The following is a 26,774-nucleotide window of genomic DNA, read 5'->3' on the forward strand; positions in this document are numbered from 1 at the left end:
GGAAAACAACGACGAGGAGTGGGACGTGTCGCGAGATGGAAATTCCGCGAGTTAAAAAGTCGAGAATATCCGCGCGGAATCTGGCCAGGATTCCTTGGCAGTGGCTGGCTTAGTTGGGCCGCGTCCAGACGATGACGAATACGCGGCGCAGAGAGCCGGCGCGGCGGGTAAACAGAGCGCTTGCAAATCGAGCGTTTCGCGAGGATCAACAACAAAAAGAAAATAGAAGAAACTAGAATGGAGAAAGCGAAGCTAACGAGAACTCTGATTCCGCCGGAATTCCTGTCACAGTGTAACGCTCCGCGCGCGAAAAAAGTCCTCTTTCTCTTTGTTACGCTTCAGGCGATCCCGTATCTCTCTCTCTCTCTCTCTCTTAATTTATTCTTTCCCGGATTTTAATTGAATTAAACCTGCCGCGCCGCGCCGGCCGTTCCTCAACGATTGGACTCTAATTCCAGTGGGATCAACGGAACGGATCGATTCCTCCGGGCTATCGAGTTTCCAGCTCTACTTCAGGAAATTGGAGGCTCGATTTTTCGTTCTCGAGGCCTTTGTTACGGTCTATTATTATCTAACACACGTCCCGCGCTGCTTCGATCGTGAAATTTTTAAAGGCAGATCTCCTGTGTGAATCTGCACACGGTTTTGATTAGAAATGTAATTGAATCTGCAACCCGTTCTCGATTTCCATTGTCGCTGATTTTCTTCGCTGCTTGGGATCCTTGAACCATCTATAATTTATTTTGCTGAAGTCTGAGTGGAAACTGTATGACGTGCAATGTGTCAGGAGCGTTATGCTATTTCTCAGTGCTAAAACAAAAAGGAATGTAGAAACTCGGAACATGTGGCAGCCATTAGGGGATCCAAAAAATCCCAAAGTCTGAGTCGAAAGATAATTCGTTTAGAAATCTCTCGCCATTCACGAGATCTGTCGCGGTATTTCTGAATTAGTAGCATGCAGCGGATTCTTCAAAGTGTGATAGATCTGCGAGTCATCCCGCGAGAATTTGCAAGGTCGGAAAACCCGGAGAGATCATTGCTGAGTAGGCTAAACACTAGAGATCCAGTGTGAAAAGAATTTCGAAGATACCACTGATGATTTCTTGGTATAACAGGTGATGATTTCAGTATGATTGATCAACCGTGTTTTCGCTCTCTGCGCGTCACAGGTTCCATAAACATCCAAAAATATCGCAGCTAGGGCATTCGCGACAGTTGTCGCTGGGTTGTTGAACAATGTCATCGCCCACTGCCATTCCCTGACCATTTCGCTGTTCGTTAACGCGCCAACGATACTTCTCTGCCATCTATCCTCTCACCACTCTCCGCTCGCAAACATTGTGGAGTCGAGAATGAATTTCAGGCGAAGATAGGTGTACACTCTGTCGCAACGTTCGTCTTAAGCCGCGTTCCCACGTGGGCCTGTGGAATTCGCCCGAAATTTGGCAGCCGTGACGCTTCCCGTGACACCTCTGTCATTCGTTCAACTATTTATGTGTTTGACAGCATGCTCCATTTTTCCTCATTTTTTATGATTGTCATAATCACGCAGAAATTATTTGTTCACAAATATTTAGCATAAACCGGGTCTCGCCCAGTCACAGTTCCAGAGGATTCAATTCCCAAGTAGTCCGTGGCTCGTAAAGCGCCGACGCATGTAACTATAGTCACGGCTGTAAAACATTTTCAATTTCCCACGCGACAGCGTTTCACTGACAGCGGCGCGGCGGGCCGATCTTCCGCGGAGTTTCTCGCGACTCCTAGAAGACGGCCACGCGCGTCGGAAGACGTTAATTACGAGACACCTTTGTGTTCGCTCTGAAAGCGGGGCCTCGAAATATCGCTTGGTATCTTTTTTTTTTGCTAACGACGAAACTATGCCAAGTAGTTTTCACCCGGCACGGCGGCTGAAACAGGCATCGAGAACCCGAAACTGTCTTTCAGAAAGCGCGTTGCGCGAAAGTAACCGCGCCGAAATAATTAGCCGGTGCATTTGAATAATTCTCACCGTCTGCGTCCTTGCCTGTCTGCCATGGAGATCATTGTTATCCTGGTGTGAGGAGAAAGCATGAGGAATTGATCGATCTTCAACGGAGACGTAACAAAAATGCTCTGTCCGAGGGTGAACGCTATTGGCTCCGTTGCATGAGCGCTTGCAGCAACTGCAGTTTCCGTTTCCGGGAATGGAAGAGGCTCGGTCGCGTGACTAACACCGCCCACGGCTGATTTTTCATTCATAGTCCGATAATTGGAATGATTAAGGCGTCGTAGAAATAGCTCCTGGTATATCGGTCATTTCTCATACGCAGCTACCAGCGAGCTGGTTACAAATAGACGCCAGCTGACCTTTGCCGGTCTCTCTCTCTCTCTCTCACTTCATCTCCTTTTCTCTCACTTTTTCTCGGTTCGCGGCACGTCGCTTTGAATAAAGCTGTGCTCTTTAAAGCGCAGTGTGTTTACCCTTTAATTGGCTCGTCGACCTTAATTGCTCCGTAGATTTATAATTCCATTCTTATCTGGTCGGGACGCTCGACGACGATCTCCTCGCAGCTCTTATTGAATCAGAAGAGCAATTAGCGCGCCGACCGCTTCTCGTTCCTCTCTTTCTGACAAAGCCAGTGTCCCGACAAAGCGATCCTGTCAATGGGACTCGAGCTCGTTCCTGTCCGGATCCGTTCCGAACCTACGGAATCGGCCGCACCCTAATTAGCCCGTCACTTTTCATCTCCGGACTCGATTCTTCGTCTCGCGTGCCAACGAAAGTGCTCAGACTTTACTCGCGTTTTAACCAATTCTTCGCAGCTGGTCACATCTGTATGCAAATTGACAGGATCTTTCTGGGAAATGGACTGTTCCAAGAACAAGTCACATTTCAGCTAGTTGGTTATAGTGGGTCTAACTAGAAATAAACTATTACACTAGAAATAAAAGATTATCAAAGAACTGCACAAGGATGCACAGTTTGACTGCATTTCCCCGAGTCTGCTGCACGCGAAGGGACGTTCACTATCGAGAAATTAGCCGGTAAACAAGTGTAAGCTCGCTCGTGCTCCATGATCGCCTCTCCGCGTTCGCGTGGCGGCTCGTCTATGGAAGAAAGCCCGTTCTGCTTTTTTTTCTTTCTAGAAAATGATCGAAAGTGTTGTCGACGCTGTGGAAAGCGTAGAACACACTACTTCTCGTTAACGAGAGAAGTGTTCGCGCGAGCGCACACGACCGGGGGGGGTTCAGCAATTGACTTTTCCTGAAGCCCCCGCACGGCACGCGTCACTGCGCAAACTTTGAACTTTCAAAGTGCCCTCCACCCCCTCGCGGTGTGTGCGTGTGCGATTTTTAATTGGTGCGTGGACCGACTTTAATTATGCCGCAGTTTTTGCCCCGAAGCGCAGGCTCGAGCACCTGCGCGAGCTTCTTCGTTATTCCGCGGCGGTGTTTGCACAGTCTGCCAAGCCAGACGATTCGTTACCCGCTCTCAAACGAGCCTCCGATTGCAGGGAACAACGAGCAAACATCGCTTTGCCTGCCGGAAGCGCATCAACGCGATGACTGCAACGTCATCCACAGTCCACACGCGACACCATTTATCCTGATCTGAAAACTATGTTTCACGTCGTCTGCGAACCCGGTTACCGTTCATCGTTCGTCGCCAACTAAATTTGTAATTTTTCTGCATGGAAAAATTTCCAGATCTACCCGAAGGATACAGGAAATAATCTCAAAGTTCGCCGATAATCAGAAAGAATGCGTGCGATTTTGCAACCGCACGAAAAAGTCATTAAAGGTACTAGAGATAAATGCTGCTTCGTGCTGTACAACAGCTCTCGACTTGGTATGCCGAGAAGTTTGCACCGTCGTTCTACAAGCAATTCTCCGATAGCCTGTACAATCATTTGCTTTATCTAGCTGTATCGGAGTCTATCGCTCTAATGAAACAGCCAGGAAATGCGTAGTTCGAGTAGATAGACGATGGAGGGAGTTCCTTAAACACTGATACCGACAGCGTAGATCATTAATGAGTCCACGAGTTAACTCTTGAACCACACCTGCCAGACCCTAACCAGCTTAGAGCCTCTCCCTCTATTAGTGGATTTATGCGGGTACATTAATTTACAGTGCGACCTTGGAGAAGGCGATTATTACACGTCATTAATCTTCACGCCCGCTACGCGTTATCTGCGCTCCCGTAAACTTCACGGCTCTTGGCCTATCTCCGGGAGATAGTTTATTATTGCGAACCTCTTCTTCCGTTTTTTTCACCGCGTTTATCTCGCTAATTAAACTCTTTAACGTCGCGCTCGTTTTACGATGTATCGCGCGTGATGCTCGATGAGTAAATTACTTCGCCAATCTGGCGAACTTTTGTTCCTGCGATGCATCTTGTTCCAGATAGGACACGACGTAAGTCTTCCCGGTCGTTTGCGTCGGCTCGGAATTTATGCTGTTCGCAGTTCTCTAGAAAAATGGTGTCTGGGCCTGGACAATGTTAGTTTACTCGGTTTTAGCCGGATTTATTACGGGACTCGTTGTGAGTGATTTTAATTGGATATTTATGCAAAATGCAGATTTTGAAATATAAATTTGTTTCTTCTAATAAAATCCGCAGTGTCCAGCGATCAGCAACATTCCGCGAAATCTTCTGCGGGGTTGCGGAGGGGTTAATCGACGTACCAGAAGCCGTAAATTCGCGATTCCCCGAGGACACCGAGCCCAGAAAAGAGGATTAAGTAGTCCGAGCAGGCGCGACCGGATTTCGCGAGGAGAAACTTTTTTGCGAAAAAGTGATCGACAAAAATATTAATATAGAAACTCGGGAGAAAGCCGCGGCGCGGACAGAGAGGCGAGAAAGATAAATTTATCGTTGCCGTGGTCGGAAATCGGTCGTCCAGTGAAATCCTTGTAGAGCCTCCTCGATGCATGCTGCGCATCGTTTCATTGCAAACTCGTCCCGTTGCATTGCGAGTCCATTTGATCCCTACAATTTCCGGTCCTTGGACGCCGCTTGAACTTTCGCCGAGCGAGCTGCAGTCGGGGAAAACTCTGAACTTGTAAAGCCTTACAAGGCACGGCCTTCGAGGCAAGCTCTTAATTGGTAAATCGCTCTTAATAGATCTGCTTTCTACCCAGTCAGTCGAAATAACTCTCATGGACGATTTTCCGCGACCTTCCCGCCATCGTTTCGCAATATCTCAATATCTCAATGGGGATTGTGGAAGTTGGCCCAGAGACACCTCTGACCGTTTAGCGAAACAATACTGCAATTCTTAAAACTGTTGATCTTTTTTTAACTTCCCGATTTTATAGGGAAGTTATTGTAATGACCCCGAGAAAATCGAAAATGGATTTTTTAGCAGATCTTCACGTTTCATGGTCACTGGAGTCATTTTAGACTATTTTTGTCAAAATGTTCGTATGTATATGTGTGTGCGTATGTCTGTTTCTATGGTATCAAAATTTTCGTTAACGTTTTATGAAAAATTAACAACGCGATCAGAATTATGAATGATTCAATCGATGTGCCCCGTCGTAACCTAGAGCTGATTAGATTATGGTCCGTTTTGGTCCAGTAGTTTTTTAGTTTTTTTATCTTTTTTCGAGAGAAGTTCATTCAACAATGCAATTTATACGAGAGAACGGAAAGTTTCCACCGAAGAAACAAACGTAATTACCCAAAACGTTTTTTTTTCATTTTTCAAAATTAAAAAATAAATTTTTTTAATTTAAAAAAAAATTTTTTTTTGTACCTTATGCTAATGTTTCCGCTTACAATAATCGAAAATTATCCCAATGCAAGAGTGAGTTAATCATCTCTACTCCCAAGAATAAATTTTCAAAGAATATCGATGAAAGTACAAAAAAAAATTTATATTACAATCTTTAAAAAAACAATCAGTTCAAAACTAATTATTAACTGAGATTAAATTGAAAATTAATATAAACTATATGATAATTATTAATAACATTAATGTTGAAAACGGATTGGTTAATGGAGCACACACATGCGGAATATTAAAATTTATTACTTTTCAAGAAAATACTAAAATTCCGTCTATATTGTGGTTAGATTTTCAATTGGCCAGAGTAGGAGTGAAAGTAAGAACTCGTTATCGTGATTATATGAAAAATGCAAATATTCATCAAAATTTAAGACCAATAATAAAAATATGGAATCATGTAAATATGTCGAGAGAGGAAAAATATCAAATCACACGTAGTCAAAACCATACGAGAAAGTATGTTTGAATTTTAAAACATCAGAAAAATGAACTTTACAAATGTTGTATGTAGAACTGAGCAGAGTTTCAAAATTGAGCAGTTTATATATTTTGGAACAATTTAAATTAATAGTATCGAAGAAAACCAAGACCAATACTGCAAACCCGGATAATGAGGAGTCGTATCGTTTGCGAAAAACTAATTAAGACAATTTATTTTGCAACGTTAGTACGCTATAACAAGGAACCAAGCGAGCAACGAGCCTACAATGTTGGTTTGATGCGACGCCATACAGCAAACATTTTGATAAGTAGAAAACTATTGAATTTCCCCCAAAACGTACAATCTTACTAAAACGTACTAAAAATAATGATAATAATATACTGCAACTAACGAATCGGGAAGTTCTTTGTGTGGCTCTTGGAGAGTCACACACCAAATAAAAAACATTAATAGCTGCAGCCCCTAATAGCCATGCGTACCACTAACACTCTCGCAAGAGCAGTCCTACCCGCGAGCAACAATAACCCTCTAGTTTATTTAGTATATACTTTTATAATTTGATAACATGATAACACGATAACCGATGTTTGTCGTGCTAGAGACTGAGGTTTGGTAATCAGTGAATAACCTCGCCATTTTCGTCCCGAAAAAGTGAATCGAGTGAGATAGCCGCGGATCGTAGCCACGATTTGGCAGGGGCAATTAAGTATTTATAGTCGGGTAGAAACATCTGCATCGCGTTATGATTTAGCGTAGTACCCGGGGACCCGCGTTTTCCACCGGCGAATGTATAATTAAGCGGTCGCGTTAGTTACTCTTGCATCCTCGCGGCTGTCTCGATAGAACGATCAAATAAACCAGGAGACCGCGGAATTATCCGAGTCTAATTACGCGACCTGGTGTCGACTAATTGCGACTCGAGGAAAAGTTCATCGTAGAATCAACATCGTTAAAAGAACCGCTGCCTGCGGCTCATTCTCCGCTCCACGCCGCGCCGGGAGAGCGTAATCACTCTCTTTCTCGTCAGTATGCTTATTTCTTTTGTTCTTTTCGTTCTTAGATGCAGCTGCACGATACCGCGAACCTAACCGTAAAATATGCACTCACATTTTAGCGGAAATTCGTACAAAATGACGCCGGGTATCTGACGATCGATCTGCGGATTTTCTACAGAACATTTTCATACAATGCAGTATGATTTTCATTTTATATTTCCTATGTGTTCTCCTTTTATTCTGTTGTCTCTTTGTTCTGGTTCTTAGCATTCTATCTTCACTTTCGTATGTTTTCGTTGCTTCATTAAATTAAAATTAATAAATTCTTTTAGTTTTAATATTTATTAATAGAGATCAGATCAATCCTTTCCAAATAAACGGTTCTATATCGATATTACGCGTGTTCATCAGTCACGATCCGAGCACACAGTAGTGATAACTCGAGTTATCTCGCAGCTTTGTTGCTTTAAGCTATTATCGCTGACACTCTTGTATAGTTCTCTTCGGTGTATACCTAGAAATTGAACATCTATTACCAATATCGTTATCTTTCTGCGAGGAGACAAAAGTGCGTCGATTGTGTCGTAAAATTGCTTTGATTAAATCGTGTATCGATTAGACCGACGATATAGACGGAAATCGATGAAGATAAGTCGATTCTACCCAAAAATCTGAATGAAAAATGTACAATAAATATTTTCGGCCACCGTTCCGACGATAGAATAAAATTATCCATGTTTCTCCATTGACAACGAAGCAGGAGTCGAACAAGATTAACCCGTTCCAGATCGGTTTCGTTTGAGCGCGTCAAAGTAAAGGAGACAGAGTCGCTCGAAATTCGCGAGCCGTAGAGCACAACGCGACCGGTTTTCCAAGACGACCTCGCATACTTCGCCGGAGAAACCTAACGCGATTTGCATGCCGCCTAGAGCCCGGCGACGATTTTTCCATCTCCCTCTTTCCCCGTTGGCCAAAGAATCGCCTCGATTAATCGACTGTCACGGGACATTTCGGATCTCGAACGGGCGCCGCGCTTTCCACCGGAACTGATACCGTTCGCGTATCTCCAGCAATACGGCGAAATATCAGCGCCTTAAGTAGTCCGACTCGGACAGCATTTTCTTTCCTTATTGACCGGCCGTGTTCTCCGCTCTTCACGCTGCCATTTTTATATCATACTTTACACGTTTGTCAAAAAGTTTGTCTCACTCGATCATTATACTGTCCGTGTACAGTGTACATTTATACTTCCAACGCAAGCAAATGCGATCTGTCGCTCTCGGAAAGTATTTAAAAAATGTAGCTGAGAGATCTCTTTGATCTCTCGCCTCTTCGCAGCTTCCCAACAATTTCATACACACGCGGCCTCTGCATGTTTCTATAGCGAAGCTTCTGAAAGGCAACACGATTCCATTCTAAAATATCTGCGAATATATTCATGTCCATTTCCGCGATTTATAAAAACTGCATTTTCCCCGACACTCGGTTACAAGTTAACAAATAAATGAGAATCGAATCCGTCCCAACAGGAAAATGCTAATTCTTTTCTGTTTTAGAAGGTGAACTGGGAGAATGCAGTTCGCGATATCAATTATGCAACGTAAAGGTGAACGAGCAAAACTTGCTCGCAAAAGTCGGCGTTAATAGAGGTCCTCAGGCTAGGTGACATTTGAGGACTGGTAACCGGCTAAATAATTCCGCAATTAATTTGACAAACCGGGTCTCGGAAACCGGGTACTCGTTGGTTTCGCTAAATAATTTTACGACAGCCGCGTGCTCGCGCTCACGACAGCTGCACGATCCGCGGAAATTTCTCTGACGATCGATCAGAGAGGATCCCCGAGGAATCTCTTCATCGATCCTGCGTCTCATTAGCATGGATGGAATCGATCAACCGGCAGCTCGGCATAGTCGTTAACACACTTCGATCTGATGTTTCATTGCGCGAACGCGTCGATGCGTCGCGTCGTCGCCGCGTTGTAATAAACCTCGACAGAGAAATTAAGGAAGATAATTCGATGCAAATCGTTTGCAGAGTTGTTTTAATTTGCAGTGGTCTCAGATGTACATCGCGAATCACGCACAGGAATGTTGCGCGGCGGGATGTACCCCGCGGGAACGCTAATTTACATTTACATTGCCGATTATTTTTCCACCCTGGTTGCTAGATGCGAACTACGCATGCCTGGGAAATTTCTCCGCCGCGGGACACGATTGTCGATCGTAGGCTCGATTTACGATCGATAAATCTCCGGTCCGCGACCTTTGCACCCTGGATCCTAGTTGGTTCTCTACCCTCCAACCTAGTTACCCCTTTAGACTGTCTTTGGAGGAGTTCCCGACTTACTAAAATTCCGAGACATTACATAAAGCTGACTCGAATTCCGCATAAAAGTGAGACTTTATAGCCCGTAAATGCTAGCGGTGTTCCGAGTTGTTGAACAATATTCAGGGATCCCGTGTGGCTGTGAGCCGGGAATCCTCTCTCTTTCCACGGGATTCCTTGGAAACCGCGATTCCACATAAAACCGGTGTGCTCGTGCCATTTCGAAAGTGACGGAGTTCTAGTTCGACTACCGGCGGAAGAGCCTGTCCAGTAATGGAGGAGATCGGTATCCTCGGAGTCGTTCGAGCAAGGTAACCGCGAGGAATTGGAAAGTGACGGAATGTCTTCCTGCTGGCCCAGAAACACACGCGGCCGGCCGATCGTCGATCGAGAATCGATCCTCTGGCGAACGATACACCCGCCGATTATTTAATAGTTTCGCAACGATCGGCGCCTGTATCCTGCGGATCTCTCTGTTCCGTCGGACGGCTGCCAACAATAGGCCGGATTGCTTAATAGAGCGTATGCACGTTGGCCGACTGAGATTCTGATATTGAACTCGAGATTTTAACGAGTCCTGGAACGGGTTCATAAATCTCCACCGTCGCTCGGGTCTCCTAATTGCTGCTAAGTGTTCAGCTACCCGAATCCGGCACGGAACAAGCGTCTTGCGCTCTTGATGGAGATTTTCCAGTGGATGTATCTTCTCCAAAAAAATTCGGGGTACAGGTCAAAGCTAGATGAAAGTATGCGATGAAATTCTTTCTTGAAAAAAAACGGGGGCGGCTGGCGCTAACGGCAACCGGGTCGACATTGCCCCGAAAGAATCGACTTGCACGGTTCGGGGAATTCCATTGGTCTCCGCGGAATTCCGCGGAAAGAGAGAGGATTCCCGATCGCGTCCGAATCGGGAATAGAACGAGAGCCTGGTGCGCACGCGTGTCTCGGGGGGTAATGAATCGGTCGTGGAACGAAAATGAGCGAGGAACTGGTAGCCGTAACAGAGGCTCATTAGAGAGTGTTCGTACTCCATGGCCAACGCGGCGTGACCGGCTTTCTCGTCTCTGCTCCGAACAGTTTTATTTCGCCGCAGGAAGGAAATGCCCGAGGCGGACGGACACTTCTTGAGCCGCGGCCAGGCAAGGTCGCCGTCGCGTCGCGTCGTCGTCGTTTCTATACTGCGGACGCTGAGCAACTTCCGAGAGACGGTTCGCGTTCGTTCGCCTCAGTCAGACCACGTCCACGACCTTACGAAGGTCTCGCAGCGAGGCACGCGAGGCGATACCTTAAGGAGGGAGTCGGGACGACGAGGAATCTTGTACAACTTTGCCATTTTTTTACTGGGGAACTGTGGCAGCTTTTCATATCAGACTTCGACGAGCTTGTCCGAACAGGTCTTAAGTGTACCTGCGAATTTTTAATTGATTAGGGGTGACTTTAGGAATGTTTTACTGGAAAACTACGAAAGCTTTTGATACCAGACTCCATTGTACATTTGAATAGAGACATCCACAAATTTTTAGAATGATGTGCGTTCGACACAAACTCGGCAAGATGTCGATCAAATCGTACTGGCTCGCGATACAAGAGGAAACACGCACGGTGGCGAACAATTCCGTCCACTTATCGAAGCAAAAACGGTAATTGCATAGCGCACATCGTTCGAGGGATCATTTCAATTATCGTCTCGAGGAAGAAGAAGCAGTGGTTGCGTTGAATCGGTTCGACACCGAGTACAGCTCGTAAAGCATCGTCGATCGGAATTCGAAGAACGTAATTAAGAACGCGCGGCAACGTAACGCTAATCGCTAGTCCAACGATATTAATACGCCCGGTGATATATAATACAATATAATTGCCGCTGCGCCAATTAATCGAAGCCCAAAATCCTCGTGTCGAACTGTCCGGTCGGCTGGTCAAAGAAAGGCTGAATGTTCGTCCTAAAAATATTTTCGCAAACACATGTAGCCAGTGAACTGTAGTCGGTGCACATATTGGCGAACACTGACGATATTTCCCAGGAAAAACTGTGTTGCACGTGCAGCAATTTTTTCATTCCAGTAGCACTAGCGGTGGCCGTAAAAATAGTGACAGCTCGAAAATGTCAGACTTTTTTTGGTTCAAATGTCGAGCAATAACGATGCGTTGCATGATCGCAATAGTTCTGCATCCCATTATGCAAAATTATTGAAATGCGTTCCCATCTCCTGCGATTGGTGCATTGAATTTTTACTCGGCACGAAGATCCGCAGTGCAATTATCGAGCAGGAGAATTCGCCTGACCAGGAAGATGCAGCCAGGTGCAATTAAACGCGTACCAGCGATCGAAAGCGAAAGGATCGGCGGTTTTAACTTCCTTTTGACTTTTATTCTTGCGGCAACTCGTCCAGATCAGAAATAGTGAAACTGGATAAGAGATATGAGCCATTTGATAAATACGTTCGCGTGAGAGAATGCAGATAGCATTTCTATTTCTCTGGAAGGTGAAATCATCATCATGTTGGTATCATCTGCGGGCTAACATACGGGCCAATTTCCTAATCTTCTTCCACTGCTCGGGAGAAAGTTTTATTAGGTTGTGCATATCAACATTTTTCATACTCCATTTCTACAGCTTCGAGACGCGATACGGGCGCTCGTTTATAGCCTATCACGGGAAAATGGCTACCACAAATTATCAATATGTCCTTTTTCTTTAAATTGCGTCTGTCTGAAGGATTTGAGATTACGACGAAAAGTGCACAGCAATTCTAGCGACACAGTGTGAAGTTTCTGCTTGGTTGCGTTTGAGTTAGGTATATCGATAGCGAACACCTGTGCCGCTACTTTGGGGAACGAATTAATGCAGGTTGCACCGTTCTGTTGCAATCGGACGCAAAAATTATGGCACAAGATGTAGCAATTAGCGCTGCATTGTGCTCTCGCATATATTTATTGCTCCGTTTTGTCGCATTTAAGAAATATACTGTTGCATACTAAATGAAAGTACATTGTATCTGTGTTTTATCAATTCTCTAAACGAGTCTTAAAAAATTCTTGTTTCTTATACCTGACTTTACCACTAACAGCATTTGCAAATTAATGGAATTTAATTTGTCCTGTTTATCTCCGCCGCAAGAATTTTTTCCAAGCGGAATAAATTGTTTCTGCGGATAAACGAGAGCAATAAATTGCAAAGAAAAAATATGGTGGATTTGTTTAAGTCGCGCGTGACAACTGATAAGGCACCGAAACTGGGACAAAGAAATCGAACGAGCGCATATATGCATTCTTTTCCGCGTTACGCTATCGACGTAAATCACGCAGCCCCGAGTGAGCGCATCGGGTCCCGTCTGGAATGCAATTATTATCGGTTCTGGTGATTCCTGCGTTTATGCTCACGGATGCGGCCCGGTGAAAATGCAGTAAATTGACGGTAACGATCCGGTTGATGACAGGCCGCGTTATTGCCGGGCAAGTTGCGCCGGAAACCGAGCTTCTGTCTTTCTTCGATGCCTCTTTCACGGCTATCGAGACGGATAATGACGTTATCGCCTCTCGAATCGTCGAGCTTTTCTCGTTAATCGTACTGACATGACGACGCGGGATCGAGTGCAATGGGTCGATGATGCATCGGTGCACTCAGTTCTCCCGCAATTGCTGATAAAGAGAAACATTTATTCCGAATTTTTATTCACTCATACATTTCTACGTTTAGCGAAAGTCCTGTTACATATGTAAACCGTGGATCTTCGTGTAAATATACATTTTTATGAAAAAGGTATATGTACAATTTTCTCCTCGTCTTCAAATATTTTTCTTCGCGTGCACAGTGCAACAACGGTCAACAAAAATTCCAACAAATGCACAGAAAAATGCTAAAATTGTTCGAGAAGATCTAAGCGAGCCACTTTAATTGCACGGTGCTTCAAGTGTTGGGGGACACAATAACCGCAATTAATAGCGTTTCCGCAACCGGAAGGAGGTCTCCGGTCGATCGAAAGAGTTTGATAAGCTTCCACGGAAATCAGGAAGGCGCAAGAAGGATTGTTCTGGCGGCGAGGAACATTCCGACGGTAATTAAAGCGTTGCGTAAAATTCAAATACAAGTCGTGGGGAGAGAAGAGGCCGCCGCGCCGCTGCGTGTTTCGGGCAATTTCTCGTTTTGCTCGCGCCACGATTTAGAAACGGGAAGGGGGAAAACGCGAGGAATCCACGAACGAGAGTACCCACGTACACAACGGATTTGCACAATAGGCGAAGTCGGTTACGAAAACACTTGCGGGCCATTTAATTCGAGGTACGAGGAGCGGACCACGCGAAAACACACGAGTGAATGGGATTCTATCGGGCGCTCCCCTGAATTGCATCGTTGCGATTCTACTGCAGCTTGCACTGCTCCTCCTTCCATTCTACCTTCACCTGTTTCTGCGGGTCTTTTTTCCGAGTGAAATTGGCAACCGAGTTCCATTCACTTCGTGAACGATGCGGGAAGAGAAGCAAATTTTAGCGAAAGCTTTGGACACCAAACTTCAATCTGTGTTTTCCTACGGGTTTCACCGGTATCTACAAATTTTTTAACGAACCAGAAAAAGATCGAATGCATGCATGAGAAAGGGTAAATATAACTGTGGATTTTGCGATTGACCTCATTAATTGGTAAAACTTCCACAGCTTCACCGACAGTTTCGGTAATCAGGCAAAATTTCGAAATTAAGAAGCAATTGCCAGACTTTCGGCAGAAATTGTATTTATCGTTCGCGGCCAAAGGGCGCGAATGCTTTTCAGCCCGTTTAATATCGAATAAAGTCACGACGTTTAATACGAAGAAAGTGCAATATGAATGACACGAGTGGAACGTAAAGTATGGAGAAATTGTGTGCGATCCCTCGTAACTTGTCCTTACGTTGGGACCACTCGAGGAAAGATAACGAGAGAAAGTAGCAGTGGGCACGAATCAAACTTTCGGACGCGAGGAAAAACCGAGCTAGATACAGCGAAATGACTGTATCATGTATTCGGGTTACCGTCGCTGACATAATTTCAGAAAGAAGCAAACAGAATCGGCGAACATTGAAAGTTATTAGCCGTTCGTTGCTAGTATGTGCGAGAATGATTTTCACAACTGAAAACCGCGGCGTGGAACACCAAGGAGACACGAATTGATAACAGCTGATAAAACGCGCCTCGTTCGAGCTATACTCGCGATTAGATCTACACCGGTTCGAAAAGTTTTCGAGGCGAAAAAAAACTTTGCAAGCTGGGCATTATATTGCATATAAAAAATTGTTTATAACACAAAAGACAAGTTTCTTGTTTCAACATTAACGTGACGAAGTCGTGCAAAGATTCCATAGTATATAAATTGACCGATGTAAACAATCAGAGTAGCAATAGAATCCAACAGCACAATAAAGCTTGCAAAACAAAGAAAGTGATGTCACACAGCTCTGTTATCGCAGGTCAGCGAATGCATTACGTTTGGCAGCGAGAAACAGTGTAACTCTTTGCCAATAAAAACACGGGTAATGTATTATACTTCGACGATAAGAGCACGTTCCGAAGAAACGAAGGATTATCATCGTACTGTTCCATTATCTTTTACGCCATTTTTACGACCGGCTCGTATTATTTCTCGCTATCGTGAAATAATAAAAAAGTGTCGCAATCATATCTAATGGCCTTCGCACACAATGAATTAACACTTCACTGTTCAAACATTTCAACTCGAATCCTTGAATGGCAAGCTAAATATTTTTTGATGCAGTGTATTTACCGAAGTTTCTTTTCAGCTCGGATCTTTTAAGTTTTTGATGAAAACCGATCAAAGTTTCGCGTAACCTACCCTGAGAAATTTAAGATCCAATTCGGAACAAGTTTAATCGAACCCAGTCGCCATGATGGCGGTGCGAACGACGTCGAATTTCCCTCGAAATTGCCGGACTTCGCAACACCGTTTAATTGCTTGCGGAATTTTGCTAAATCATTGACGCGACGCGAGCGACGCCGCGCGAGAATCCTCGCAGAGTTTCGCAATTTCGGTTTACCCTGTACTTTCGCGGAATCTTGCGACACGAATGTGTCACCGTTTATCTCGAGGCTAATCCAAAAGACCATGCGGAAATACTGTCGTATAAAAATAATCGCGATCGATTTTCTTTTAAAATCGAATAATTAATTTCGAAGGCAGAATCGTTAAAAATTTGGGATTCACCGCAAGGGACAGTAGGGATCGAAGTTGAACGGGTCGCAAAAATAGAACGGCGCGCGTCTTCGCGTCTCTTCTCCGCCTCCGCATGGATCTCACAACACTTTTCCTTTTTCTGTGGCCGCGGGGCGTCGGGTTTGTCGTTCAATTTCGGAGAGTCACTGCGAGAGATCTCGATCGTGGGACCAGAATTCAGAGGCTCGAAACCTCCAACGCGCACGCACGCGGCTAAATTTAATTTCTTTAAATTGCGCGCGGCGAAAACTGGCGACGCGGACGCCTATTGTTTTCCGTACACATCAAAAAATCGAGATCGCTATTTCACTTTGTCGTCGAAGAATGCTCCCAAAAATTCACGCTTCTCTGCAGTTGCGTTTCGATAATGCAAAATAAAATACTTACTCATTAAATAACGATAATTACTCATTTCTCTTTAAACGAAGTATATGGTTTGAAGCAAACAAGCAGTCGCAAGAAAATCTGTCGCCTCGTTCCAGCATATTAATTTGAATTTCACCCAGCGAAATAATCAAGCAAGGGGTCAAAGGACGCAGGCGCCAAGCACAAATCACGTTCCGGAGCGACGAGGATCAAGACACAGGGAACAGGTCGTGATTCATCATCGCGATGAGGCCGCATCATCGTCGAGACACCATCGCGACGTGATTATGATTAACGACGTGGATGTTTGCGAAGGACAAGACCGTCCCCTGCTACAGTTCTTCCTTTTATGTCTCTCCCCCTGAGAGTTACCTGTCCCTCGTTTCACCCCTCACAAAAAAAAAGAGAAGTAAAGAATGATCGTTCAACCTGTTCCCAGGACCACGTCGCCTAATTAATTCCGAGCGGCCGGTCGACAAGCAGACGAGCTAACGAATCGACGTCGGAGGATGATGCTCTGCCATTGATGCTCTCGACGACAATCTGCTTTTATTAATTACGACACCGGTCACAGCACGACGATCACCCGGCGCTTGACACTATTCCAACTGGTATAGTTTCGTAATTATACTCTCTGTGAAACCGACGATCTCTCCGAGACGGGATCTTGATGTTGACAATTGAATTTGTTTAACAGAGATCGCATTTGTCACCAAATATTTCGGCGAGGTCCATTCCAGATTTGTTTGTGAACCGAGTTGGTTAATTAATCAGGAAAATGTTCATTGAATTGTGAGTGGGGAAGAAGATGAATTACAATTGATTTGATTGGGCGCAATGGAGCGAACACAAGAGAAAAGGTTAATCGACGAATTATAAATGAAGTAAGGCATCAGAAAAATATTCATTGAACTCTTGATGACAGAAAAGATCAATTTAAATTGATTTTATTGGGTGAATTGGAGCGAAGACAAAACAAAATGGTTGATTGACGAATACATATATATATACAATTGCATCCGAGTATCAGAAACATATCCATTGAACTTTCAACGAAGAAGAAGATCGATTAAATTCATATTTTGTCGTGGGAAATGGAACGCGATGATAAAAATATAATAGATTATTACAATAAAGAAAATTTTCTGTTTGGAGTAATATTGAAGAAAATGTTTGGCCGTGGCTCTAGAATAAGAATTGAGCAATCAGCATCTTGATACAAGCAGATCCGCGTCTGTAATATACATATGATCCGCAATTTCGCATAGATCTCCCAGGGAATGGAACAATGTGCGGACAATTGATTCAACGACAAATCTCTACAAGAGATCCGTTCTTCCCTCCGGCTGGTAATAGATACACCCAACTGAGAAGATGAATTCCTCGGCCGAGGCATCAAGGAAATTGCTTGGCCAAAATGCCAGCTAGTCGTGGAACGCTGAGTCGGTGCCAAGAATTCGTGAAACTTAATTCGCCAGATCGAGAGGAAGACTCTACGTCGTCGTTCGTTGTTCGAATTTTCCGATTTTTAAAACCCCTTCAACCACCTATGAAATTTTTTAAAATCTTCTTGGACGATTTCCAAGACGGAGCTGCTCGATCGGTTCTCGATTCTTTGGACTCTCCTTGACCGATTTTTAAATCTTGAAAATCTCTTCCAATGATTTCCAATCTTTAACACTTAACAGGGGCTAATTAAAACTTACTCGAAACTTTTGGATTGCCTTACGATTTATTCGTCTCTATCTACAGTACGCCGCGCCGATGCATCGGCAATCGATCAGCTATTTAATTAATGGGTGAAAGCCCGCTTAATATGTCGCTCGCTTTCACGCAAGAAGATGACGCGGTAACCCGGAAATTTGAACCCCGCAGCTGTGAATACATACCAATTATTGATACGGATCGTGTTCGGACAGGTGGTCTGCACGTTTCGATCTTGAGCAGATCTCTCTTTCCCGAACCCAAATTATGCTTCTCAAGTGAGTGGTAGGTGGCCTGACTAAATATACATACATATATCGTATACTTTTCTCTCGCCCGTGAATTAACGTCGATGTTCGAGGTCGCGTCCTTGGAGCGTCATTACGCGAGAACCGATGTGAGTCAATTTGCGCGAAAGTTCCAGCCGGGTGAAAGTCACGAAAGTCGATCGAAGAAATTGCAAAAATCGGATGGAGAGTCGCGGGACACACTGTCAATTAGGTCTCCGAGTTCTCGTGTTCACCAATTCCTGGCGACGAAATCGGAAGAGGATCGAGACTCGAAACATATTATGTCGGTCGGTGAGAGTTTAGAAATTTCATGACGATCGACGCGGTTTTTCAAATCGATCTGGCCAGTCCATTCGATATCAAGCCATAAACATTTTTAAACTGGTAGTTCATTAACAAGATCCAACTAGCCCGATGATCGAGGCAAAACATTCAGATCTGATGAGGATGTGGAAGAAAGTTTCGAAGCTTGAAGTTAATTGGAAAATATTCATTAAAACCATCCGAAGGATGCAGAAAATAAAAACGAATTTAGATCGTCTGATCAGGACTGTTAAGGCAAGGACCCTAGGAATAACTGTGTGGTACGGTCGGCCATCTGGAAGTTTTTTTAGTCATTTCTTTCTTAGCATCGAATCATTGCCATTGCCATTTCTTTGGTAGACCGGCCTGCAGCCAACATGTGGCACATAGGAACAGACACAATTAGAAGGTTTCTTAACTTATGCATTCAATTTAGCTTCTCAGGTCTAACAAGGGAAGGACCCCAAGTGTCCGACTTCAATTTTGATAATTTTTTGTGCGACGATGGTATATGGATCCCTAATGATGTCTGCAAAATATTAGGTGCAGTTACTCAATAGTTTCAAAGATATAAACAATTAAACTTTCATACCTTGTTGATATACCATGATTTGCAGCTCAAGTTTTCGAAGTTCCATTAGCCGTGTAAGCAGGTTGCGTGAAAGTTCAATTGTGTATATCTTTAAAACTATTGAGTAACTACAGCTAATATTTTGCAGACATCATTAGGGATCCATATACCATCGTCTCACAAAAGATTATGAAAGTCGAAGTCGGGGTCCTTCCCTTGTAAGAGGTCGTATCGTAAAGTCCCAGTGCCGAAGGTTCAGGTAGCAGGTAAGCATCTGGAAAACACAAGGGGGCCCGGACACCCCCGCTCTGCGCAGTAGACCTAGATGAGAAAGAACCACCAGCACAGTTTACAGTCCACATCAGTGGTGGTGTTTCGAGTACAGACGGCGCACAGTGGGACCTTTCGTCCAAATCGGAGACAAAATCAAAGAACTTTCGATAGAAATGAGGTAGAGCGATGAAATTTTTTAAAAATTAAAGCTGAAACTTTGCGGAATATGGGAAAAATAGGGAGATTATGGCACGAACGTTATTTAATCTTGAGAAAATTCGTTAAACATGTAGAATTTCAAGAAATCGATTTTGCAATATCCTGAGGTCGTAGACAAATTTTGAGACCAGATTTGAAATCAGCGTGAAAAAATCTACGGGAAATGAAGTACAGCATGTTCAAAAAAAAAATTTTCCCCGCATGGTATTGGAAAAACCACAATTTGCTTGAAATTGTGCAAGTTTAACGAATTTTCTCAACGTTAAAAAACGTTCTTACCATAATCTCCCTATTTTTCCCATATTCTGCAAAGTTTCAGCTTTAATTTATAAAAAATTTCATCGCTCTACCTCATTTCTATCGAAAGTTCTTTGATTTTGTCTCCGATTTGGACGAAAGGTCCCACTGTGCGGCGCGACTCTAATCTTCTCTTTTCGAGGGACAAATGAGCGAACAGGTAACCTTTCGGCACGCGTTTATCAACTTTCATTTTGCCGGGCACATGCATTCTTCGATGACCCGGGTTGCACCTTCCTCTGGTAGGGTGCTCACGGGTCGCTGCACGTGCAGACTACAACAGTCCGCTCGATTCCGCAACGAGACGGTATAGCCGGCAATTTGCGATCGATCTATCCCGGTGCGATCGAATCGGTGCCATCGAACCGAGAACCTTGACGATCCGCTCGCTTTGGACGGTTTCTCGCCTCATCTCGGTTCCGAGGCGATATAAATAGGTCAATAGGAAATTGAGTGCGGCCTGCAGCAACGGTGACGCTTCCTCCGAGGTTCCGTTCCAAAATAAATCCGCTCTGGAGGATCAGTGCCGTAGGTCAAAGTCTCCTAAAGTGCCTCGCCCGTAGTTGTTATTAGTTGTTGCCGTTTCGGCCGAGCGATGAAATCTTCAAGCCTTTCCAGATGCACTCTGGAATATGTACTCGCGAAGACTGTCGGGTGGTCCGAACACTTCTCGATCTTCTCTTCATCATCCTCAAGTATTCATTCGAATTTCTCACTCACACACGCACAATTTGTTTCACGCGTTGGGGTTGGCAATAAATTACTGCAGTGGTTAATAAGATCGTAGAATGAAGAAAAAGTGCGACCTTCCGTGGAAAGAGAAGTGTGGAAACAGAAGAGAATAGAGCCGGTGGAAAAGAAAGAGGAAGATGCACAGATAAGAGCTCGCAGTGAAGAAAGGAAGGGAATGCAAGAACGAAATCGGAGACGCAATAGAGGAAGCGATTGCGGAGTAGAAGGAAATTGTGACTTGACTTATAGCATCCTTCCAGGACATCGTCGTACCTGGCGTTGCATCGCCCAAGGAGAAATCCTGCTTGCATGTGGCATTGTTCGAGCGCTACGCATTTCTACGCAGGCTTTTCCCTCGAAATGTAGCGCAACTGTTCACGCCTGGTCATTTGATACGCATTCCGCAGAGTTTCGCTGCTTGCATAAGCTTGGTTTGGTGAAGGATACGTCGGACGTGGGTCACATGCGACCCGGAAATGGCTGGGATCGAGCCAAGGAGTCGAGCTTTCGATTCTGTGTTCCAATTTTGCAAAAATTCCGAAGTTGAATTGAGCATCGATGTATGTATGTAGTGCCTTGGCAGTGAAACGTAACAACAGCAAAACAAGTTAACGATTCTATCGAATTGACTCAATTCTTATTGCAGAAGAAATTGTGTGAAACGACTTTCCTGAATCCGCGGAAGTTAATAAGCAAATTTCTGCGATAAAAATGCGCGGTTGCGGGAAATGCAGCTCGTTTAGCGCGCCGAGCCTAAAAAGTCGACCAGCTGCGGCCAGCCCTGACCAACATAGATCCAAGGAGATGATAGTATTTTTTTTCTTTGCCCTGGGAATCGCGATGATAAAGCCGCGGAACAAGGAAGACCGTGATTTCAGCGAACGTGATACATAATCCACTCCCACTTCGCCTCTCTCGTGCACAGTCTCGCATCGTTACGTCAGAAGGAGCACATCCGCCAAGAAAAGAGACGTAAATATGCCACCTGCTGGTCCGTGCTTTATACCATCTTTCCAAATCATCGTCAAGAATTACGATTCACTGCAGAAAAAAATGTAATCCGCCGGCTCGTAAACCACTCGGGCTATATAGTCCCCGGTGGTCCGGGCAATCAAAAATGAAATACGATTTAAGTATCTGTTTGATTGTTTCGGCACAGTAAAACCAGGATAATTTTAATGGATCCGGTGTAACGACCCTGCAAAATGAAATACTGTACTGGGCGACAAAAACGTTGGCACGCCTGCTAATCCCGGATTAATTATATGTATTATTCGAATTCATCAGCGGTGAATTAATGAATGATCAGCACAAATACCGAGAATTATCGATGTAATCGCCAGAATGTCTAATAACGATTGCTGATCGGTAGAATTTAATTGTATTTGATACAGAATGGAATGATTGTATAGAGATTGGTTTTGCTGCAGGATGTTTGAAAGAGATCGCGTTCGACCAAGGTTTGAAAAATAAAATTTCCGTGCGGATAAACATAATGAGAAAGGGGTCCGGTGTATAGTTCTCATTGGACGGCGATGGTATGCGAGTGGGAGCGAACGCAACGCATCTCCGTGTTATTAGGACAAGGTCTCTAGCAACTTCCAATTTCTCCCGTAGAAGCTGCCAGGGACAATGACCTAGTAATAACAGTGAGAGAGCAGCGGAGAGTACCATATGCTGTTGGGCTGCAACCGGCACGAATTATATTATCGGAACGATAATACTGGGAACGTTCGCAGACACGCTCGTCACTCTATCCACCTGTTCATTCAATTTTTCCGAATCGAATCGCCGCTTAAAATCAGATTTATTATTCACAAAATGATCTAATCGACAGTTCTCAATTTTCTTTTAACCCCGAGCAACTGTGGGTCACTTGCGATCTATAATCATATTAAAGATGCACGTGCATTCATCCAAGCAATTGCATTTTTCCAACAGCAGTGAAAGTCTGTCCTCTTTACGGTATAGCGGTTGTTATTAGATGATGTTTTGTGTGTTTTGTGTCGATAGATTTCGAATGGGTGGACAATTTTCTGTTGACCTTTTAGTATTTGAGAAAGAGATTATCTATTATTTATATTTTTAATATTTTGCACATTCTGACAAGAGCTTGTCTTTAGAACTACGTCAACCGTAAAGACTGTTGTAAAAGCAAACGATGATGAAAAAGGCTATAATTGGCAAACACCGATTAATCAGGTGACACACAGAAATTATTTGGAAGATCCAAGAATATTGCGTCCCTATCTAATCGTTTATTTTTCGTAATCGAGGAAGGAATTGAACGGAGAAACTCTCCAGAGGAAGAGGGAAGAAATTGGTAAACAGCAAGTAATCAGGTGAAATTAATACAACGATCCAAGAATGCTGTACGCATTCCTATTTAATCTAACACCGATGTTAATCTGGCAACGATAACGCGAATCGGCGTTGCGAAACGAACGACTGAACAACGCTATACATAATGTAATAGCAACAGCGAAAATATGAAACAAGCAAAAACAGTACTACGCCGAGGAGAAACCATTGCTAATTGCTTGACGGAGTCCACTGTTCACGTATCCTAATTGCGGATTCCGGAACAAGAAACCTGTGCACACGCTCAGAATAGTACTTATACTGTGCTGTGGATATGTATGCGGCTACCGATCGCATCGCTTTTATCTATGATACTGTTCCTCTCATGCAATGGAACGTTGCGAATGCTTGCAGAAACTCCCATTCTATTTCTTTATCTTCGAATTATTATCGTAGTTTATGTTCGAACTGCAGCTTTTCTGCGTTTATGGTGAAATGAATGGATCGAATGCAGACGAGTAAACACTTCGAAGAAATTGAAGTTACTGCTGCATTATTTATTAGCATTATATTTAAATGATTATGAAAAGAAATGTATGTACCGATCCTGTGTCTTGCAATTAATCCATAGAATTTTGATTTTTCATAAAAATTCGTAGTGAATGACCAACCAGCACCAAAATCAAGTATGTAACAAACTCACCTTGAACACCTCGGAGAAGAATCCAGCTCCGATCTTCTCCATGTAGAAGTCGTCTAATCTATTCAAGGACGCAACCGCATGCCTGAGAGCCTGACAGGAAGCGCCGGTCCTTCTCTTGGTCCCGGTGTCCTGAAAAGCGTCCCCGGGATACACGTTCATACTGTTGCACACGTTGCTCTCCATCTCGGTGGGTCTCCAAGGATCGCGACACTTTTCTCTGTCCTTGTACGTCCTAGGCGACGATAATTGCAATTCGGTAGGCAGATCCTGCGGCAGACAGGATATGCAGCTCTGCTGCAACGCGTCGCCGTTACACCTCCAGTCTTTCTGCACCGGGGAGTCCTCTCTACAACTTCTCTCGCAGCTGGAAGCCACGTTATCCTTCTCGAGATACACTTTCTTCTGACAGGATTCACTGATCCGAGTTAACTCGATGTCCTCTTCTTCGTAAGATTCGTCGGCAGGCCTGGAAGATCTGGAAGCTTTGGTCACCATAGTGACCCTTTGAAGCTCCCTCGAACCACCTTGTTTCTTAGCCAACTTCGACGACGGCTCCCTGGAGCTCATGTCAGTGTTCAAATTGCTCAAACTTCTCGAGCACAGCACCCTCTGCGACTTCGTGGTCGAGCTGATCGTCGCGCAACTCGTGGACTTGACGAAGCTAGGACAATTAGGGTTCGAGGAGCATTTGTGGATCGCCGGGCTAGTCGATAAGCTGATCTTCGCCAGCAGCACGTGGCCCCTTCCATGACAGCCTGTCTCCTTGGTAGGAAACTTGGAGCAGCTCTTCGAGGCTCGAGCGACCTCTGGCAACGGGGTCGACGGCTGAACACAGTTCCCAGGGGGACTGGACTCCTGGGAGCTGGCGTGCGGCTTATCGCCGATCGTGGGACCCTCGGAAGCCACGCTCTCCTTGCTCCTCCTTATCGATTTATCCTCGAGCAGGTGGGAAGACGTCTCGTTTTCCTTCAATCTCCAGCCCTTCGGCTTGTCTTCTTTGATCGTAACTTCGCTCGAAGATCCGAGTATCTCTTTGACCCTCCTTGGCTTCTTGTCCTCGATGGACGGCGCGTCGAAGATCACGCCAGCAGGGTTATTGTTGTCCTTGGACCTCCAGGGTTTCGGTTTGCTCTCGTCGAGCAGGTGCGGCGCCTCGGAGACCACCTGGACGCTGTCCTTCGGCCTCCAAGGCTTCGACTTCTCCTCGCAGGTCCCACCAAGTGTCTCTTCCGCCGAGAAACAAGGCAGACACGTCGCACCCGCGGACTTGGTGCAGGTCTTGCAAGGTGGATCCGGTGTGTTTGAAGGTGGCACCTTGCCGAACATATTCGTCGTTATTAGATCAGCTGAGGCGGAGGATCCCAATGACGCCCTGCATCACACGAAGGTTCTCAGTCTCTCCAAGTTCCCAGAGTCGTCTCTTAGACACACCAGATTGCCGCAGGATGTTCTCCGGCGAGGACTCCAGCCTCGAGGCAATTGCGAGGCATCGTTTAGCTCACATTTAACCTCGGCTCAGGTGTCCGAGCTGTTTGGCAGTGGCAGCACGAGCCGGAATCACAGTCGACTGGGACATGGGGCTTAGAGGACGCACTGCGGTAAACGGAACGATGAGGACATCGCAGGAACCTTGCGGAGCAACTGAACTTCTTGGCACATCTCTTGCTTTAGCCACCGGTGTCCTCGTCTTCTCTTGCCGGCCTCGAAATTCGGGCTTTCCTGGAAGAAATCTGCGAACAGAGCACCTCGTGAATATCAAGCAGCGGCCTTGATGGGTTGGTGGGACTCTGTTGGGGAATGCTCGGTGATTTGTTAAGTGGTTTACAGTAATTGCAAACCAAGTTATCTTGTTACGTAAATAATTAAATTGTCCAATTTGGGGACTGGTTACAAAAGGGTTAAGGAACAGCCTTAGCGCATCCGGCTCGTTATGGCCAACCCTTCGATCGAGAAATGTTTTACGAGATCAGATTAAACCCAACGCACCGGCACGACACCGTCGGCGTCACGGTGCACCGAGCTAACCCATATTCATACACGACTGATGCAACCCACACCCAATATATATTAAAGCCGCGTTAATATAGTATATTGAGCTAATCTATATCTATCCTACTTATGCAGCGCGGCGTCAATATACTACGAACACCTGACCCGTACGTAATCCGTGCTCGCGCTTTGACCTATCCGATACGTGCATGCCACACAACTTCGGGCTTATGCGGCTGTGTTTGGTTTACCTACTATTTGATTTAAAAATATCCGGGTGTCTGATATAACCAGCCAAAGCACCCGTGACTGATGCGAATTCATTCTCGCAATTCTCGCATATTATAACGCGCCTAATCCCTTGCTCTATAAAATTATCCCGCGTGCAGCGATCTGCGGTTCCTTCTAACCATTATACTGTTATATAACTGTACAAATTTTATTCGATTGTTACAGTTTGTGCTGTTTTATTACCGTCGACGTATTAACACTAAGTAAGTCTACACTAGGTTCTAATCTTTTATTCAGAAACGTATGAATAAGATTCGAAAATTCTTCATTCAGTTCCAAGGAAGATCAAAATTGGAAGATTCAGCAGGATCGTTAGGAAGGTTTGGAACTCGCGGGGAGAAGAGAGACAATTTAGGAGATCTGCAAACATTTCCGGCGCAACCGAGGCACAAACAATTGGAAATGTTGGCGCTAAGCGTGCGGCATGTATCGCGTAATAATATGCCAAATTCCTAACCTCGGGAATGCGGACGGACTCGTTAAATAACAGCGACGCGAGCGAGCGCATGTTCCCTGAACAAGTTGGCGTGGTTGATGCGCGCCGATTTGATTTACAAAGCAGCGCTACTTCTTTCGCGAGAATCAGCGATGATCGTTTTCACACGCCGGAGATGCGATTCGTTGTGAATTATACCGTGCAATCACGAGAACGGGCGTAGCCAACACCCGTACACTGTTTTCAAGTGATTGTTACTATGATTCTCTGCCTCCAATTGCGCTTAAGTTGCAATGTTGATTTAGAAAATGGCTTGACGGATTGGGAACAAATTTCTTTTATCGCGTGATACATCGGTGCATTTTGTTTAGTTGGTGATAATAAGCAAATTTTATTCTTATCTTGATTCTCTAAAAGCTCCACTGTGTGATGGTATTTATGAACCTTGAAAATGAACCTTGCAGAAAAGTTATAACAGGGTGGGCAGGGGTCCCCGAGACAAAAGTAAAGTAGAAATCGCAAAACGAGTTTGTTTCGAACGAGGCTTCATTAAATCGAAC

The 26,774-nt window shown here is 44.7% G+C and overlaps 1 protein-coding gene across 2 annotated transcripts in view; it reads right to left on the reverse strand.

Annotated features, from left to right (window-relative positions):
• The window catches only part of Cdi (serine/threonine kinase), a 50,994-nt gene that overhangs the window by 21,339 nt on the left and 2,881 nt on the right, over positions 1–26,774 (reverse strand). For both annotated transcript variants that reach the window (XM_076422724.1, XM_076422725.1), the window contains exon 2: positions 23,499–25,228. In XM_076422724.1, coding sequence (XP_076278839.1) covers positions 23,499–24,824 — 1,326 coding nt within the window. In that variant the 5' untranslated portion in view covers positions 24,825–25,228. The remainder of the gene's footprint in view (positions 1–23,498; positions 25,229–26,774) is intronic.

Source organism: Lasioglossum baleicum, chromosome 4, assembly GCF_051020765.1.
Source record: "Lasioglossum baleicum chromosome 4, iyLasBale1, whole genome shotgun sequence".
NCBI lineage: Eukaryota > Metazoa > Arthropoda > Insecta > Hymenoptera > Halictidae > Lasioglossum > Lasioglossum baleicum.